Raw genomic sequence first — 20,989 nt, 5'->3', positions numbered from 1 at the left:
AACTAGGACACTATATTGAAAAATCTAGTGAAAGCCTAGTTTTTCAGTATAGTTTTCTTTTTCATGTAATACATAAAAAATTATTGGACATCTTGGCTGCTAAGAGATTTTAGAAAAAGCAATATGGTGTTATCTACTTTAGCAATCTGTGACTACAGAAAAGAACTTTGACTGGGGTGTGATGGCTCATGCCTGTAATCACAACACTTCAGGGGGCTGAAGAGAGAGGACCACTTGAGGCCAGGCGTTTGAGACCAGCCTGAGCAACAGAGTGATACCTTGTCTCTACAAAAATTAAAAAAATTAGCTGGGCATTGTGGTGCACACCTGTAATCCTAGCTACTTGGGAGGCTAAAGTGGGAGGATCACTTGAGCCTAGTAGGTCAAGACTGCAGTGAGCTGTGATTGCACCACTGCATTCCAGCCTGGGTAACAGGCTGGAATCTCAAAAACAAACAAAACAAAACAAAACTTTGACCCAGAGGCTTGGGCATGTATGATTAAGCATCCTAGTTGTACGTTGCCTCAGAGAAGGGAAGGAAAGAGTGCATCCTTTTGAAACACTCACTAATTGGCACTGTCCATAGTGGACTTAGGAAAGGGAAAAAGAACTGATATTTATTGAATACATATTATGTGCTGGGTAATATACCAGGTATTTTATATACGTCATTGTATCCTCAACCCAGTGATAATGATTATCTCCATTTTATAAATGTAGAAACTGAGGCAGTCCCACAGCTAGAAACTGGCAAAACTAGAATTTAAACCCAAGTATGTCTACTTTGAAGCCCAGTGCAGTTCTGCCTCCACAAAACAAATTGGGAAAGAATTGATGTCATGATTAGGATCAGAAGGGACCTGTGTAATTAGGTGACATGAACTTAAATCAGACTGACCAAAAATTATGTTATCTTCCTTTGTGGGACAGGTGCTCTGTGTTGCGAACTTACTCAACTCTGCCATTAGAGCACAAAACAGTCATATGTAAATGAACAGTCATGCTTATGTGTCAGTAAAACTTTATATACAATAGCAGGCACCAGCTGGATTTGGCCTGCAGTTAGTGGTTTCTCAGCCCTGTTCTAAGTCACTGGAAGGTCTCTGGGAACATTAGCTGTACAGTAGTTTTTTGCTCATTTTTAATATATTTGAAGCAAAAGGAAATTTAATTTTTTATTTTTTCATTCATTTTAGTTCTGTCTTTTAAATTAACTGTGTGTAGAATAAACAGACTTTCTGTTTGAGGCATGAGAGGGTACCCATTGATTCTACATGCAGCTAGTAACTCGTTAATTTCTGTTTCTGCTTCAGTTGGTTGACAGGACTAGGATTGTGATTGTCCCTTCTCTAAATCCAGATGGGCGAGAGAGAGCTCAAGAGAAAGACTGTACTTCAAAAATAGGACAAACAAATGCTCGTGGCAAAGATTTGGATACAGACTTCACAAGTAAGACTAATTTTTAGGCTACTAAAGTACTTAGGAGATAATTTTCTTTCTGCTAGAAGATTGATTGATCCTATTTTGTCAGTGAATAATGGAGTACTTTCTTGTCTGGGTTATGAATGTGAGGTATAAATGAATTCAGACATTCGGAAAAGTTTTTGAATTTTTCTCCATTATTATTTGCAAAAATAATTAAAGTTTTTCATAGAAATTCAATCCATTATATTGGGATGTTTGTTTCTTCACTAGTTGTGTGGAGATGTGTATTCTCTCTCCCCTCCTATGTATGTGTGTATGTGTATACACACACAACACACACGTATGTATATTGATTTGGAGAGCCCTATTTCTTATTTACTTAAATGGGACCTTTTTCATTGAATATGTATCATTGACATGGTTCAATTTCAGTACTTATAGATCTCTAACATTCTTTTTTTTTTTTTTTTTTTTGAGACAGAGTCTCACTCTGTTGCCCAGGCTGGAGTGCAATGGTACAATCTTGGCTCGCCTCCACCTCTTGGGTTAAGCAATTATCCTGCCTCAGCCTCCTGAATAGCTGGGATTACAGGGACCCACCACCATGCCTGGCCAATTTTTGTATTTTTAGTAGAGATGGGGTTTTATCATGTTGGCCAGGCTGGTCTTGAACTCCCGACCTCGGGTGATCCGCCTGCCCAGCCTCCCAAAGTGCTGGGATTATAGGCATTAGCCACTGTGCCAGGCCCAACATTCTTTTCTAATGGCATCTAGTATGCCATGAATCTGTGACAGTACTCTTAATTTATTCAACCATTTTCTACTGATAGATATTTACTTTATTTCTGATTTTTTGCTTTTGTAAACAGTGCTGCAGAGAACACCCGGCTTTCTGAAACTCTAATTTTCTTCCAAAGATAACGTATTTGTCCATTTTCACACTGCTGATAAAGGCATACCCAAGACTGGAAAGAAAAGGAGTTTTAATTTGACTTGCAGCTCTACATGGCTGGGGAGGTTTCACAATCATGGTGCAGAATGAAAGCCACTTCTTACATGGTGGCAGCAAGAGAGTGTGAGAAGGAAGCAAAAGCAGATCTGATAAACCCATCAGATCTCGTAAGACTTATTCACTATCACAAGAATAATACGGGAAAGACCCGCCCCCATGATTCAGTTACCTACCACCGGCTCCCTCCCACAACAAGTGGGAATTCTGGGAGATAAAATTCAAGTTGAGATTTGAGTGGGGACACAGCCAAACCATATCATATCATTCTGCCACTGGCCCCTCCCAAATCTCATGTCCTCACATTTCAAAACCAATCATGCCTTCCCAACAGTCCCCCAAAGTCTTATTTCAGCATTAACTCAAAAGTCCACAGTCCAACATCTCATCTAAGACAGGTCCCTTCTGCTTCTGAGACTGTAAAATCAAAAGCAAGTTAGTTACTTCCTAGATAAAATAGGGGTACAGGCATTGAGTAAATACAGCCATTCCAAATGGGAGAAATTGGCCAAAATGGAGGGGCTACAGGCCCCATGCAAGTTCAGAATCCAGCAGGGCAGTCAAATCTTAAAAGTTCAAAAATTTTCTCCTTTGACTCCATGTCTTGCATCTAGGTCATGCTGATGCAAGAAGTGGGTTCCCATGGTCTTGGGCAGCTCCACCCCTGTGGCTTTACAGGGTACAGGCTGTCTCCCAGCTGCTTTCACCAGCTGGCATTGAGTGTCTGCGGCTTTTCCAGGGGCACGATGCAAGCTGTCGTGGATCTACCATTCTGGGGTCTGGAGGACAGTGGCCCTCTTCTCACAGCTCCACTAGGCAGTACCTCAGTAGGGACTCTGTGTGGGGGCTCTGATCCCACATTTCCCTTCTGCACTGCCCTAGCAGAGGTTCTCCATGAGGGGCCTGCCCCTGCAGCAAACTTTTGCCTGGACATCCAAGCTTTTCCATACATCTTCTGAAATCTAGGTGGAGGTTCCCAAACATCAATTCTTGACTTTTTTGCACCCACGGGCTCAATGCCACGTGGAAGCTGCCAGGTCTTGGGGCTTCCACCCATTGAAGCAACAGCCCGAGCTGTACCTTGGCCCCTTTTAGTCACAGCTGGCACAGCTGGGACACAGGGCACCAAGTCCCTAGATTGCCCCCAGCATGGGGACCCTGGGCCCAGCCCACAAAACCAGTTTTTCCTCCTGGGCCTCCAGGCCTTTGATGGGAGGGGCTGCCGAGAAGGTCTCTGACATGGCCTGGAGACATTTTCCCCATGGTCTTGGGGATTAACATTAAGCTCCTGGCTACTTATGCAAATTTCTGCAGCTGGGTTGAATTTCTCCCCAGAAAATGGGTTTTTCTTTTCTATTGCATAGTCAGGCTGCAAATTTTCCAAACTTTTATGCTTTGCTTCCCTTATAAAACTGAATGCCTTTAACAGCACCCATGTCACCTCTTGAATGCTTTGCTGCTTAGAAATTTCTTCCGCCAGATACCCTAAATCATCTCTCTCAGATTCAAAGTTCCAAAAATCTCTAGGGCAGGGGCAAAATGCCTGCCAGTCTCTTTGCTAAAACATAACAAGAATCATCTTTGCTCCAGTTCCCAACAAGTTCATTATCTCCGTCTGAGACCACCTCAGCCTGGACCTTATTGGTCATATCACTATCAGCATTTTTGTCAAAGCCATTCAACAAGTCTCTAGGAAGTTCTATGCTTTCCCACATTTTCCCATCTTCTTCTGAGACCTACAAACTGTTCCAACCTCTGCCTGTTACCCAGCTCCAAAGTTGCTTCCACATTTTTAGGTATCTTTTCAGCAACACCTGGCTCTGTTGGTACCAATTTACTGTATTAGTCTGTTTTCAAACTGCTAATAAAGACATACTCGAGACTGGGAAGAAAAGGAGATTTAATTGGACTTGCAGTCCCACATGGCTGGGGAGGTTTCACAATCATAGCAGAGGATGAACGGCACTTCTTACATGGCAGTGGCAAGAGAGAATGAGAAGGAAGTGAAAGTGGAATCCCCTGGTAAACCCATCAGATCTTGTGAGACTTATTCACTATCACAAGAATAGCATGGGAAAGACCTGCCCCCATGATTCAGTCACCTCCCACTGGGTACCTCCCACAACACGTGGGAATTCTGGGAGATACAATTCAAGTTGAGATTTGGGTGGGGGTACAGCCAAACCATATCAGATAGGTTATTTATATATTCCCTAAATTATTTTGTAAAGCTGGATATGCTTATTCTTTTTGTTTTTTTAATAAGATTTTTCTTTAACTTGCTTAGAGTCATTAGTATATACACATCCTGAAGTACATAATAAAACTCAGACTAACCTACCTTCTGTAATGTATCTTTCTTGCTTGAGATAGTGGCTTATGGAGAAATAAAATATTTATCTACAAATTTTTAAGTTAGCATTTTGATTGTATTCAAGTAGACAATATTTTCTTAGATACTCATACTAAGATTTAAAATTTGATATTTTATATTTGACTTTTCTCTTTTTTAGATAATGCCTCCCAACCTGAGACTAAAGCCATCATTGAAAATTTGATTCAAAAACAGGACTTTAGTCTTTCTGTTGCCTTAGATGGTGGTTCCATGCTGGTCACATATCCTTATGACAAGCCAGTACAGACAGGTATGTAGAATGTCATTTCATATATATACTGTTTAAGCTTAGGTAGCAAATCCCAATTAAGTAATGTCCCTTCCACATTTTTATAAATAGTGAACATTTGAGCACACTCTGTGAGCAAATTACCAACCAAAGAAGATTGTACATACATCAGCAGTTCAGTTACTTGGAGAGCTCAGATCTAATGGTAGCCCAGCTTTATTGAGTCTAGCTATCTTGTTCCATCTGTTCCATTTAGTCCACAAGCATTTACTGAGCAATTATTATGTCTGTAAATATTGAGAATATAAAAGTGAGTATGACATGGTTTCTGCCTCATGAAACTCCTATGTAACCAAATACTAACAGTACAGATTTGTCCTTCCCTGTTTTAAACTTTGACTAAGTGGTTGCACCTTATGGTGAGTTAAATAGTTGGTTGTTTAATCTCTGTTGGGTCGCAGTATATGGAGATAGTTTGGGTGGTTTTCAGTGCATCTTACAAAGAATATTGTTATTAGGCTACAGTTGTCCCAAAATGCAGTAAGACATACCAAAACAAGTTTGTATTTTAGTGTGATAGTCTGTTGTGAAAACTCACCATTAGAACCTTTTCATGTAAGGAGGATGTTTGTCTTCTATTATCTTGGGCTAAATAAAACCTTTTAGGGTTAATTATAGTAACAGTATACTTAAGTGGAGTGCAAAATTTATTAGGAGAAAAAGATGACTTGTATCCATGAAGGTTAACTTGGGGGAAAAAATCATTTGGATTTCTCCACTGACTTCTAAATTTTTCTTTCTATAGTGGAAAATAAAGAGACTCTGAAGCATTTGGCATCTCTTTATGCAAATAATCATCCATCCATGCACATGGGTCAGCCCAGTTGCCCAAATAAATCAGGTAGATGTTTTCCATACCTTTTGTTATTGCTGTTGTTGTTGTTGCTTTTGTGGGGAAAGGAGTTTCACCTTAAGGTCTTCCTGATTCCACATCTCTTAATGCTTTTATAGATGAGAATATTCCAGGAGGAGTAATGCGTGGAGCAGAATGGCATAGTCACCTGGGCAGCATGAAGGTATACTTTCTAGAACATGGTTAGAATGGAGTTATGGCCAGGCACAATGCCATATGTGTAAACCCAGTGCTTTGGGAGGCCAAGGCAGGTGGATTTTCTGAGTTTGGGAGTTAAAGACCAGCCTGGCCAACATGGTGAAACCCCATTTCTACTAAAAATATAAAAATTAGCTGGGTGTGGTGGCAGATGCCTGTAATCCCAGCTACTTGGGAGGCTGAGTCAGGAGAATCGCTTGAACCTGGGAGGCGGAGGTTGCAGTGAGTCGAGCCGAGATCGCACTACTGCACTCCAGCCTGGGCAACAGAGCAAGATTCCATCTCAAAAAAAAAAAAAAAAAAAAAGAATGGAGTTTATGAATATCAGCCATTGAGTACAAGAATAGGTGACTTTTCTGGTAGTGTAAAGTGAATGGCATCTGCCTCATGGCTTTCTTGACATGTTTAGCCCTTACATTAACCCGACAGTACTTTTTTGGCCATTTTAACCATTTTTAATTGTACAGTTTAGTGACATTAATTAAATGTTGTGCCCCAAAAACCATATCTATTTCCAAAACTTCATTTGCCCCAGACAGAAACTCTGTACCCACTAAGCAATAACTCCCTATTCCCCTCTCCCACGGCTCCTGGAACCCCTGTCTACTTTCTGCCTCTATGAATTTGCCTATTCTAGGTATTTCATGTAAGTAGAATCATACAATATTTACCCTTTCACTTAGCAAAATGTTTTTAGGATTCATCCATTTTAGAGCATGTATCATTACTTCATTCATTTTTATGGCTGAATAATATTCTATTTATGTTTATACCACATTTTATTTGTTAATTCATGTGTTGATGGGCACTTGGATTTCTACTTTTTGGCTGTTGCAAATGATGTTGCCATGAAGATTGGTATTGCAGGTATCTGTTTGAACCCTGTGCTGCCATGAACATTGGTATTACAAGTATCTGTCACTTCTTTGGGGTAGATACCTAGGAGTGGAATTGCCTGGTTATATTGTAAGTCTATGTTTCACCTTTTGAGGAACCACCAAACTGTTTTCCACAGCAGCTGCACCATTTTACATTCCTTACCAGCAATGTTTGAGGTTTCCAATTTTCCCATATCCTCTCCTCACCAACACTTACTTGCTGTTTTTTTTTTTTTTTAAACAGAGTCTCACTTTGTTGCTCAGGCTGGAGTGCAATGGCTATGGCTCCTTCGCAGCTTATTGCAGCCTGAACCTCCCAGGCCCAAGCGATCCCCCCACCTCAGCCTCCTGAGTAGCCAAGACCACCCACATGCACCACCATGCTGGACCAATTATTTTTAATTCTTTGTAGAGACAGGGTCTCCCTTTGTTGCCTAGGCTGGAGTTCTTTATATATTAATATAAAAGGCTGAGCGTGGTGGTGGCTCATGCCTATAATCCCAGCACTTTGGGAGGCTAAGGCGGGAGGATCACCTGAGGTCAGGAGTTTGAGACCAGCCTGGCCAACATGGTGAAACCCATCTCTACTAAAAATACAAAAAAATTAGCTGGGCGTGGTGGCAGGCGCCTGTAATCCCAGCTACTTGGGAGGCTGAGGCAGGAGAATCGCTTGAACTTGGGAAGCAGAGGTTTCAGTGAGCCGAGATTACACCATTGCACTCCAGCCTGGGCAACAAGCACGAAACTCTGTCTCAAAAAAACGAATAAACAAACAAAAACCATTCTGGATGCTGTGTATTCTAGATAGGAAATTCTTATCAGATACATGATTTGCAAGTATTTTCTCCTATTCTTTAGGTTACCTTTTAAATTTCTTGATTATGTCCTTTGATACATGAGTTTTTAATTGTAATGAAATCCAGTGTACCTGTTTTTGTTGTTGTTGCTTTTGCAGTTGTTATCCTATGTAAGGATCTGTTGCTAAATCCAAGGTCATGAAGATGCCCCGCCCCACCCCATGTTTTCTTTTCTTTTCTTTTTTTTTTGGAGGGCAGATGTGGGATGAGTGGGAGGGGCGGGGTATATGGCCCCCCCGCCCACCTCCCTGCTCCCTGCCGCCTATCCTTGTGTTTTCTTTGAAGAGTTTTATGGGCTTGGCACGGTGGCTCAGGCCTGTAATCTGAGCACTTTGGGAGGCCAAGGTGGGTGGATCATTTGATGTCAGGAGTTCAAGACCGGCCTGGCCAACATGTTGAAACCCCATATACTAAAAATACAAACATTAGCCAGGCTGTAGTGCTGCGCACCTGTAATCCCAGCTACCCGGGAGGCTGTGGCAGGAGAATTGCTTGAGCCTGGGACGGGAAGATTGCGAAGAGCCGAGATCTCGCCACTGCACTTGAGTCTGGGCAACAGAGTGAGACCCTGTCTCAAAAAAAAGAAAAGAAAAAAAGAGTTTTATGGATCAAGCTGTCATATTTCAGTCATTGATGCAGTTTATTTTTTATGGTATGAAGTAGGAGTTCAACTTCGTTTGTTTGTATGTAGAAATTCAGTTGTGTCAGCACTATTTGTTGAAAGACTGTTCTTTCCCCACTGAATGGTTTTGGTATCCTTCCCAAAAATGAGTTTACCATAGATGCGTGGATTTATTTCTGGACTCTCAATTCTATTCCATTGGTCTATATGTTTGCCTTTATGCCAGTATCACTTTTTTTTTTTTTTGGTTGTTTTCCTCTTTTTTAATTTATTTTTTATTTTTATTTATTTTTTGTTTTTTATTTTTTTATTATACTTTAAGTTTTAGGGTACATGTGCACAACGTGCAGGTTAGTTACATATGTATACATGTGCCATGTTGGTGTGCTGCACTCATCAACTCATCATTTAACATTAGGTATATCTCCTAATGCTATCCCTCCCCCCACCCCACAACAGGCCTTGGTGTGTGATGTTCCCCTTCCTGTGTCCATGTGTTCTCATTGTTCAATCCCCACCTATGAGTGAGAACATGCGGTGTTTGGTTTTTTGTCCTTGCGATAGTTTGCTGAGAATGATGGTTTCCAGCTTCATCAGTATCACTGTTTTGATTAATGTAGGTTTGTTGTAGTAAGTTGTAAAATTGGAACGTGTGAGTCTTTCAACTTTATTGTTCTTAAAGATTGTTTTGACTATTCAGGGCCCCTTGTCATTCCATTTGAATTTGAGCATTGGCTTTTCTTTTTCTGAGAAAAGGGGTGTTGGAATTTTGTTAGAGGTTGTGTTAAAACCGTATATCACTTTGTGTAGTATTGACATCTCTACAATATTGTCCTCCTATCCATTATTTAGGTCTTCTTTAATTTCTGACAGCATTTTAATTCATTGTCCATCCACTTCAAATTAGGCAGGAGTTGTTAGCAGATGGGTGGTTGGCTGATCATTTTATTCACATGTGCAACCAGAAAATTGACTTTATTCCCATTTCTTCCTGTCTTCCCTCCTTTATTTACTAAGAACTTACTACTGGGAGGCATTTTGCTATATTAGTGATAAATAAAATATACTGCCTGGCCTATTGTACGAATTAACTGTGTTACGTAATTAATTGATTTGATCTGGAAGAGAGCAACTCTCAGCAGGCCATGAGAAATTAAAGACACAAAAAATTATATCTAGTCAGAGATACAGCCTTTTCTCTGTAGAGGAGATGGCATTTGGGCTGCAGAGATAGTGAAGCAGAACATTCCAGAAAGAGGAAGCAGTACATAGCAGAAGTCTAATTTAGTTAGAATATGGGGTGTAATGCAGAGCCACAGAAGTTTAAGAATGGAAAGAGTGCTTGTTGCTTTGAATGCTTTGTTTTAATAAGAATGGGAAATTATGAGGTTTTGAGCAGGGGTAACAATATTGACATGATCTGAGCTATGCTATGGGAAAACTAATCTCTAAATAATCAGTTAAGATAGTTTGGAGGAAGGAGAGACTGGTACAGGGAGACTGGTTTGGAATTGTCTAGACAAAAAGTAATGAGGGCCTAGGTTATGCTAGTGGCAACGAGAGTAGAGTCAAAGGATGACATTTTAGATATTCTATAGAGGTAGAATTGACAAGATTCAGCAAATTATGGATGATAGTGAGATAGAGAAGTCAAAGACAAGAGGTTTCATTGCTATGTAAGAAAATGAGTTAATACCATTAACTGAGTTAGGAAAAAGAAGAGATTTTGGGAAAAGGTGGTAAGTTGGGTTTTTGAACCTGTCTGCACAGGCAGTTCCTGTACCTTGATAATATCAATGCCGTATTGCAGGGAGTGGATATTGTCACCAGCAGGGGTCCAGGTTGAGGGTATGAGAGAGCTAATGATCATTATCTCCATAGCTTCAAGTACAACTGTGACATTTCTGGGTTTTGAGGGAAGCTGACCCTCTTCTGCATGTACTCATTCATTCATTTCTTCAGCAAACCCGAATAAACCCCATCTACCTGGCACTACCAGGCACTGTGGGAAGCACTGAAGATAGGAAAATGAATTCGACATAGTCCCTGTCCTCAAGGGCTCTCATAGAGTTTGTGATTGATTATAATACAGAGAGGTTTATTTATATTTGTCATAAAATGCTTTACAGCTTCTTTGTTTACATCAGCTACGTTTTCTTTTCATTTACTCCATTTGTTGTATTACAAAGCCTCATTCTTTCTTTTACTTATTAATTTTCCCACATTTGATTTTGAACTTTATATTCTAGGATTATAGTGTCACCTATGGCCATTGTCCGGAAATCACAGTATACACAAGCTGCTGTTACTTTCCTAGTGCTGCACGACTCCCTTCCTTGTGGGCAGACAATAAGAGGTCTCTTCTTAGTATGTTAGTGGAGGTGAGTCTTTTCCTTTTAACTAGAGGCAAACTCCCAGGAATATGTTCAGTGAAAACCTTTATCAAAACATTGTCTTTTACCAAAAATGTATATTATTTATTTTAAATTTATGTAGAAAGAAGAGTTTTGGTCATTTTATGTTTCCTAAATAGATGCCATTTATTCACATCTCTGGAATCTGCTATAATTTAGGTAATTTGACCTTGCAAGATGCTGCAAGTTCTTTAATTTGAATATCACAGAGTTACTGGAGTCAGTATACCATGGTGGGAAGGAAATCACTCAAGGCATTAGAAGATTGGGTTCTAATGCTTTAGGCTATGACAATATCAGAGTTCTCTTTTATTTCCAGCTCTGTGACCCTGAATATTGAATGAATAGCAAACAAGGTCAGAGTCAGTGGGGAGGGAAGAGAAGAAGCAGGCCATACAGAGTTTGATACTTGTTTGTGTGTGGTTTTTGTTTTGTTTGTTTGGTTGGTTGGTTTTGGTCATGCCTCAAGCTAGTGCCTCTACAATGTCTGGCATTATGACAACATAAATTTATATTTTAAACATTTTTTCAGGTTCACAAGGGAGTTCATGGATTTGTTAAAGATAAGACTGGAAAGCCAATCTCTAAAGCAGTCATTGTACTTAATGAAGGAATAAAGGTACAAACAAAAGAGGGAGGTTATTTCCATGTACTCTTAGCGCCAGGTGTCCATAACATTATTGCCATCGCTGATGGGTACCAGCAACAACATTCACAGGTAAGAAACTCAAATTGAGTAGCATCATGTACATTTTTATTCTTAATAATACTTCTGTTTTATTTTGAAACTCTTGTTAGAAATCTTGAAGGGAATAAAGAAATTAAAAGTGTGACTGCCTCTTGATTATGATATCTTGTTATCCTTGTACCCCTTGCTAACAAAAGGGAAAATTTTCTAGCATTTTGTATACTTTAGATGGCAATGCATCATCTCCTTAGTTTGCTATATGGGGCCTAATAATATAGCAGGGATACAGTACACCTTAAGCAGAATTTGTCATGATTCTTACACTTTCTCCTTCTAGGTCTTTGTGCATCATGATGCAGCTAGTTCTGTGGTGATAGTCTTTGACACAGATAACCGGATATTTGGTTTGCCAAGGGAGCTTGTGGTAACTGTATCAGGTAAAGACATTTTTATTTTTAGTAGTAAAAGTTAAAAACAATCTTGACATTTCAATATGAGAGTGGGTCACCTCTCTCATATTGATCCTGAAACTAATCACTTGTCTTCTAATGTCTCCTTATCTAAATGTGATTTTCCTGGACCTCTGTTCTCGCATATGTTCTCCTGGCTTGCCTTTCTCTGCCGAGACCAGCTCCATCAAGGAGACCCTAACCTAGCGGTGCTAGAGAAATTAAAGACACACACAGAAACATAGAGGTGTCAAGTGGGAAATCAGGGGTCTCATAGCCTTCGGCGATGAGAACCTCCAACAGAGATTTACCCAGGTGTTTATTCACAGCAAGCCAGTCATTAGCATTGTTTCTATAGATATTAGATTAGCTGAAAGTATCCCTTATGGGAAACGAAGGGATGGGCTGAAATAAAGGGATGGGTTGGGCTAGTTATCTGCAGCAGGAGCATGTCCTTAAGGCACAGATCACTCATGCTATTGTTTGTGGTTTAAGAACGCCTTTAAGCAGTTTTCCGCCCTGGGCGGGCCAGGTGTTCCTTGCCTTCATTCCGGTAAACCCACAACCTTCTAGTGTGGATGTCATGGCCATCATGAACATGTCACAGTGCTGCAGAGATTTTGTTTATGGCCAGTTTTGGGGCCAGTTTATGGCCAGATTTTGGGGGGCCTGTTCCCAACACTTCTCTTTCTTCAGGTCTATACTCAAATGTCACCTCCACGGAGAGGCTTTCCCTGATCACCCTAGCTACCCCTGTCACTATCTCTATCCTACTTTTTTTCATTATAGCACTTTCATAACATTATATATTTGTTCATGTATTTGTCTATATTCAGTCTCTCCCACTAAAACATAAGTTCTGAGAGAGGGAGGAATCTACCTGTATCCTCCGAGCCTAGAACGATGGTTAGCACGCAGTGGGTCTTAATGAAGAGTTGTTGAATGAATGAATGATTTGCTTTATATTAAAGTCATAAGTTCCTAGGACTTTGACTTATATTAGTTCTGCTTTTTCAAGATCCAGGAAAGAGGAAATGTTTGTTTACGCTGGAACTAATTCATGTCATTGCTTGGATTACTGAAAGGTTAGGAAGAAAAAAAATGTGGTAAAATGAATACTCTGCTATACTGTATCTATTTGATACAAACAGCCTTAGTTTATTTCTAAGTGCAACTTGGATGAGGCAGAATAACCAAGTTTTATCACAGGGTTCCTGTGGGAGAGACCCTTAGTTGAGAGAAAGTAGTATATTGGAAACATGGCCCAATCATAGATCCTGTGTGGTGTGTTTAAAGGGTTCTTAGCTTGTCTCAGATGAAGTGTAAATAACTTAGTGGTTAAAAACACAGGAGGTAGAATTCAGCCATGGTTTAAGTCTGGCTCTGTCACCCATTAGCTATTGTGAACTTAGTTTTTATTACTTTTAGTTTCTAACACTTTTATTTTCATAACCTCGTACAAATTTAAAATAAACAAGGAGATTTGGATGAAATGAAAGTTTACTGGAAAGGAAAAGTATAATAGAAGTCATAAAAAGCAGGTTGCAGAACAGTAGACACAGTATAATTTCATTATGGTAAAAGAAAAAAATACATGTACATGCATATGCATAAAGAAAGATCTGGAGCCAGGCATGGTGGCTCACGCCTGTAATCCCAGCACTTTGGGAGGCCAAGGCAGGTGGATCACTTGAGGTCAGGAGTTCTAGACTAGTCTGGGCAACATGGCAAAACCCCATCTCTAGCAAAAATCAAAAAAAATTAGCCAGATGTGGTGGCGTGCACCTGTGGTACTACTTGGGAGGCTGAGGTGGGAGGATTACACACACACACAAAAGATCTTATAACTAAAAATGATCTCTGGGTAATGGAAATGTAAATATAGGAGGTTTTTTGGTTTTGGCTTTTGTTAGTTTGCTTATCTGTATTTTTAAACTTTGTATATTGTACATATACTGCTTCTATAATAATAAAGGTTGTTCTTAAGTGCATGAAATAGAAATAAAATAAATGAGGGGTATATTATTAAAAGTTGCATTGTAAGCGGCTGCTTATTAATATCCTTAAAGTATAATATCACCCACATGATGGTTTTTGTTTGTCAGGTGCTACTATGTCGGCATTGATCCTGACAGCTTGCATTATTTGGTGCATCTGCTCAATCAAGTCTAATAGACACAAGGATGGCTTTCATCGGCTCAGGCAGCATCATGATGAGTATGAAGATGAAATTCGCATGATGTCTACCGGCTCCAAGAAGTCCCTCCTAAGCCATGAGTTCCAGGATGAAACAGACACTGAAGAGGAAACATTATATTCTAGCAAACATTGAAAAACACATTTTGCATATCTCCCAGCATAAGTACCAAGCAAAATTACAGTTCCTCTTGGGAGAACACTGCATTAAGAAGAGAGACTCTCTTGCTTCTTCAAAGAGCTTTGGGAAATTAAATTGCTAAATTTGTATTCTCTGTGAATTTCACTGGCAGTTTTGAACTTCCCTTCCTTAAAGTACTCTAAACCTTTAAAAAAAAATCTGATTTATGCAGCAGAGATGGGACAGCCACTTTTTCTTTTTAATTTAAGATGAGCTATTTGGAGCTTATGTAATAATGGCATAAAGCCAACTAGAGGATGTTGTATTTTGCACATCAGGTGTTTACTAGTGGCTTTAGTATTTTTCTTTGTTTTAAATGGCCAAAAGAATCCAGAAACATTAAGGCAGGGACAGCAGTCAGAATCGACATAAAGCTTTAAAAACTCAAGGTTTTTTCAACCTACTGAGGAGTACTTTTCTCTAGTTGTTAAATAGCTGGAGTTCTTCTTATTCAGGTTTAATGGAGGTTGAATTGATTTTTAAACACATATAACAGTAGGAAATGAATAAATGGGCTTCTGCATTTGGCTTTCTACCTGTTCCAAGGCTAGATCGGAACTGGTAGACTACGCTGTAAGCAGGATTTCACTACCTCTCTTAAGGTTTAGCAAACTTCTAAATAGCCCATTTTAAGGGAGAACTTACTAACTTTGTTGTGAAAGGTCTAAATGCCCACTTGAATGAAGCTGAGAGAGAGATCTAGCAAAAGCTAAAACTCATGTTGTCTATCTTTGAACTTGGTAAAAACCCACAGGTGCTGCTGCTTATATCTGTGAAGCACTAGCTTATTCTAGGAATGCCTGATTCTTTAATATTGCCTAAATCGGAACCTTTTTCTATGTTGCACACATGGTTTTCAGATGACCCAGCCATCTACAAGATCTGAATTCTACTGAAAATATCTAGAAATGTGGAAGAGACCTACTTGCACATTCTTAACCTGTATTTGAACACAAAATATCTATACTTCATGCTCCAGCCCAAGCCTATACCCTGTAATAGCATACTATTATTGAAATCGCTTGACCGGTCTTGTTCACATAGGCCTCTGGGAGTGATTTGGTTATTTGCCCTAATGTTTCATTTGACAGTCTCTTTTTGATCAACCAATTTTGCTAAAAGTTCAGTCGAAAGCTTTTAAGTATAGCTTCCTCCCTTGAAAAAAAATGTAAACTATGACTGCTGAGTGATAAAACACTGTGGTGTGAAAGTGTCATCTTCACTGCCAATCAGGCAAAGACCGGAAAGATTTGCATTTTATTGTGTCTGTCTTATCATGCAATGGAAATGATGCTTTTTGTAAGTATGCATCTTACCAATGATCTAACGGTTTAATACCTTTGAATGTTTTAATAACCAAGTTGCTGCTGAACTTATACTAAATCAGGGGACCAAAAAACTTGCTCTTATCTTCTCAAATTGTATTCTATATCCATTAATGTATCAGTTATCCCAAAGCCTTCAGGTGGAGGGGTTTACCACCTTCCTAGGTCGTTCAACCAGGTTTTGTGAGGAATGCATTCAAAGTGGCTTTATAAAAGAAGATTTTGTTTAGCAAGAATAATGAGGTCATGTCATTTGTTAATAAGTATCTGTGATAAATCCGTGGTTCAAGGTTAAGCCATTCTGGTATTCTGGTATTAGCAACTGTAAATTCTGCCACCTCATACATGGAACAGAGCTTGTGGGATGCTAATAGTTAGTGAAGTATACATGATTTAATTTCTAATAATCTTTATGTTTTCTTTAAGGATGGTGGTGTATTGCTCTTTTTCAGCTTTATTTTTAAGAGTACAGTCAGGAAACCAACAAGGGGCCTAAGAGTGGCTGCCCCTGCTTGGGACATTACAGCAAGTGAAACAAAGTTAATGTGACAAGCTTTGCTTTGTTATCATTGGTCTTCACTAGAGGATACCTTTTACATGTACTTCTCTCTTGGATCAAATATGTCTTTAACTGTACATCTCAGTGGCTGGAGGCCATGCCTTTTAAGCATGTGTAAAATTTTTAAAGAAACGAACATACACATAGTTATTTTAGTAATATTTCCTGAAAGAAAAACCAAATTCTGCTATAAATCTTGATCTTCAATGAACTTTTAAATAATGCATTTAGCTGGAAAACAAGACTTTCCCAGCTTGTGTTACCTAGAAGCGTGAATGTATAGGATACCTGACTACTAAGACTATATTCTCAGCCCTGCCCTGTCTTTTATTTGCGGATCTAATCTAATATTAGAATATATTAACCGCTTAAGGCATTGAAGCCATATGGGATGGGGAATGCATTTCTTCAGTGTTTCTCCGAGAGACTTTCCATTTCCTTGGAGTTATGGAGGCAAGTAAGTATCATAGTATTAAGAAATTTGCCTAAATCTGAGTTGTGCCTTTCTTTACTCACAAGGCATGGGCTTTGTCCTGGTGATCAGTTTGTAAGCCTTCTTCCTTCCCAGCTCCTTAATAAAAGCAAAGTGATTGAGTAGGTAATGTTCAAAGTGTCTGCCTGTGTACATGTACTTGTATTGATTATGTAGTTCAGTAAGATGTGCCCAAGTCATTTCAGAAAGAAAGACCCTTTGGTTTTGATGCATTTTGCTGAACACTTGGGTAGTGAGTGGGATCCTATCCAGTTGAGGAATGCTTGCAATGCTCATTGAAGGGATTTGCTTTGGGACTTTGTCATCTTCCAGAAAGGAAACATATTGTATATTTGGCCCAGTGTGATTGATTACTTTATCTTTGGTAACTTTTACTTGAATGGGATTTGCTGAATTAATGACTATTGAATTTAAAACTAATTATGAGTTGACAAATAAATAAAAGGTAGTGTTTATGTCTGAGCTTATTGTGTTTGAGCTAACACCAGGTTACTCAGTAACCATGACCTGCTCCTCCATTTCCATTTATTCTCAACATTAAATAGTTTTATCTTGTTGTTGCCAGAAATGCACTTGTGCCAGGTATTGTCCCTGCTGTATGAAAAGCTTCTTGGCAATGAATTCTGTAATAGTGCCCTACATTATGGTTTTCTGGTGGAATTGTTTTAACAGTGACAACCCAGGATTTCCAATATATTTTTGTTTTATTGTTATTACCAAAAATTCCACTATGATTGATGTTCAGTGATTTTCTATAGCAACTTTTTTGGTAACTCTTTGGGTTTCTGATTTGTTTTAGCTAAAATTTTGGGGATATGATTTGGGTCTTTGATTAATGTCAACTGAACTTGGATTTCTAGTTCATGAAGAAATCTCTCCCAATACCCATTTATTCTATTTTTAGCAATAATTCGTTAATGATTCCACTTGATTTTCAGAATATTGTCCTGGTTGATTTTGATTTGACAGCATACATTATGAAATTTGAAAGTAGGTTACCATTTTGAGGCAGTTGGATATAAATTATGTAAATATGTATGATTATGATTTTTATAAATGGCATAACATGAGTGTACTAACTACCTTCTATGCTGGCCATGCTACAGATTTTCTGGAGGTATGACAATAGTATTTTTTTATGCTCAGATTAAAAATCAGCTTTTCACCTCTCCAGTTTTTCCAAGTGATACTCCCAGTTCTAGAGCAATCTACAGCTGTTTATATGAGGTGCCCAACACCCATTCATCTCAAGTGCTTCAGTCTTTGGTTTATTTCATGCACTGTGCCTTCAAAATGAAATTTTTAAAAGGGACTTTAAATGAAGTTGAATAGTAGTTTTTAAAAGTCAATTTGTAATTTATGTGAAATCTAACTGTAATGAGGTCCTTTCTGTTTTTTATATGTAAACAGATCTACTAATCCTGTATAAAAGTTATTTTACGATGTTTGTCTTTCTTTGTGTTTTGTCTCATAATCTTTTTTCAGATGCAATATGCCGGAAAAAGTTATAGGTCCAGTTTGAAAATTATTTAGTTTTTCTGCCTATGCTAGTGGAAAAATAGTACCAGGATCAGAATACAGGGTATCACCTATGGAATGTTTCTGTATTTATGAATTGACTTAAAAGAAAGCTTTGTTTCTGAAATCGCATTATGTAGTAGCCAGTTTTCTGTTTGTAGCTCAGCTAGATTGTTATATATGTTCAATCATTTCACAATAACAACACAAAACTGGTCATTGAAAGGTTTTTATGTACGCATTTTAAACTTGTTCGTTAAAAATTTGGTCCTTTTTCCAGGTGAGGCCCAGTTAGAATAATGTGTCCCAGCACTTTTAGGCACAGCAAGGATGAATTCAATATCCCCTTTTCACTTAGCAACAATGTGTTACTTCTACCCTAATAGGAATTGGGAAAGCAAAGTTATATGAGAAACAGACTCTGCTGATAAAGTACTCATAGTCCAGACCAGAGAAATATAAATGGAAATAAGTTATATTTCAATAGTGATTGGTTCATCTAAAAGTCTCTGCTGTAAAGGAAATAAAGCATAGAGGTTTGAGCATGGACTTTGGAGTTGGACCAATCTGTGACTGATTCTTCGTTCTGCTACTTGCTTCCAATGTGACCTTGTACAAGTTTCTTGACATTCTCTGAGCCTCAGTTTCTCTACTGGTTAAAGAATAATCCTTGATAGGATTGCAGTGGAAAATTAAATGAAATAATGTTAGCAAAGGTCCCAACATAATATTTGACTTGGAATTGAATGCCCATGGTAACCAGCATCATTTTCCTTCATGTGATGTCTTCTTATGCCTTTGAAAGAAAGTTACTTTATCAAATGTATAAATAAAGATCTGTTTATAGGTGATCTTTTTAATTTAGAAGAAATTCTGAGACACAAATACTAAAAAAAAAAAGAAATTTTTTATTATGTGGTTCAATAGATTGTCTAAAGCATGGCAGTAAAGTTTTAATTATGCCAAAATGCTTCATATTTGTTTTTAAATGAAATTAAGTTGTATTTATGCTTCTTTAGTGAAAACAGCCTTACTTAACTGCTACAGGAAGTGTGAATAGTGATAACAGTTCTTTTTCTCTCAGTGTTTGAAATATTTTCCTGAATTTTCTTAGTTTTCTCATACCTGAATCAAGAACCCTTTTGGTTTGTTTCATAAACAGTAATCTAGTTATTATGTTCAGCTTTTCAGATTTATAATAGCTGATTGTTCTCAGCAAATTAAACATGATGGTCAACACTAATACTACTCAATTATGAATAAGTGCCATTGTGTGGGTCTTCATGTCTTAGTGTCACTTATAGTTAGAATACCAACTGGTTCTATGCTATTTATTGCAAACCTCAGATAAATACACCATTAATTATTACACACAACTTTAAAGCAATAAAATCAGTAGATAAAGCCCAATTTTACCTCTCTCTCTCTCTATATATATATATATATGTATATGTATATACATATATATGTATATGTATATACATATGTATATGTATATACATATATGTATATGTATATACATATATATGTATATGTATATACATATATATGTATATGTATATACATATATATGTATATGTATATACATATATATGTATATGTATATACATATATATGTATATGTATATACATATATATGTATATGTATATACATATATATATGTGTATATATATGTATATGTATATACATATATATATGTATATGTATATACATATATATATGTATATGTATATACATATATATATATGTATATGCATATACATATATATATATGTATATGCATATACATATATATATATGTATATGCATATACATATATATATGTATATGTATATATGTATATGTATATACGTATATATATGTATATGTATATACATATATATATATATATATTTTTTTTTTTTTTTTTTTTTGAGACAGAGTCTCACTCTGTCTCCCAGGCTGGAGTGCAGTGGCAAGATCTCGGCTCACTGCAACCTCTGGCTCCCGGGTTCACGCAATTCTCCCGCCTCAGCCTCCCAAGTAGCTGGAATTACAGGCATGCGCCATCACGCCCAGCTAATTTTTGTGTTTTTAGTAGAGACAGGGTTTTGCCATGTTGGCCAGGCTGGTCTGGAACTTCTGACCTGAAGTGATCCTCCCACCTTGGCCTCCCAAAGTGCTGGGCTTACAGGCGTGAGCCACTGCGCCCGGCCCCAATTTTAACTTTAATATCACAATTTTCACCTACATTAGTAGAATATTAAAAGTAAACATGCTATTTCTTTGGCATTTTAGTTGAGGTCAAATAATCCTCTTCCCTAATTACTGTGTAAACAAATGTAGACAAGGTAAGCACGAATGAGACAGGATGGCCTATATGGAGTAGTAAGGTGTTGAAGTTTAGAGGCCAGCCTAGAAGACTGAGGAAAAAAGGGTGAGAATTACTTGATAAGATTGAAGGTATGATAATTGGAAATGGGAGTATACTGAGATGGATATTTCAAATTCAGCAATATGAAGAGGCAGTGATCAAGTCAAAACTGTAGGTGGAAAATCAGCAAGTGGAGAAACTTAAGATGGAACACGGAGGAAATAGAGTGCAGATTAAATAGAAATTGCTATGATAACATGGATTATATTCTGTGATTGCCATTGA

The 20,989-nt window shown here is 38.1% G+C and overlaps 1 protein-coding gene across 1 annotated transcript in view; it reads left to right on the top strand.

The window, feature by feature from the left end:
• CPD (carboxypeptidase D) overlaps positions 1 to 18,275 on the top strand; it is an 89,579-nt gene extending 71,304 nt beyond the window's left edge. Inside the window, exons 14-21 of the mRNA XM_019028069.4 lie at positions 1,315 to 1,450; positions 4,949 to 5,080; positions 5,865 to 5,960; positions 6,071 to 6,135; positions 10,777 to 10,908; positions 11,474 to 11,659; positions 11,967 to 12,066; positions 14,184 to 18,275. Coding sequence (XP_018883614.3) covers positions 1,315 to 1,450; positions 4,949 to 5,080; positions 5,865 to 5,960; positions 6,071 to 6,135; positions 10,777 to 10,908; positions 11,474 to 11,659; positions 11,967 to 12,066; positions 14,184 to 14,410 — 1,074 coding nt within the window. The 3' untranslated portion in view covers positions 14,411 to 18,275. The remainder of the gene's footprint in view (positions 1 to 1,314; positions 1,451 to 4,948; positions 5,081 to 5,864; positions 5,961 to 6,070; positions 6,136 to 10,776; positions 10,909 to 11,473; positions 11,660 to 11,966; positions 12,067 to 14,183) is intronic.
• Positions 18,276 to 20,989: the final 2,714 nt, after the last annotated feature.

Source organism: Gorilla gorilla, chromosome 4 (genome assembly GCF_029281585.2).
Source record: "Gorilla gorilla gorilla isolate KB3781 chromosome 4, NHGRI_mGorGor1-v2.1_pri, whole genome shotgun sequence".
Taxonomy (NCBI): Eukaryota; Metazoa; Chordata; class Mammalia; order Primates; family Hominidae; genus Gorilla; species Gorilla gorilla.
Note: the sequence above shows the minus strand (reverse complement) of the source record. Positions and strands in the feature narration are given on the sequence as shown.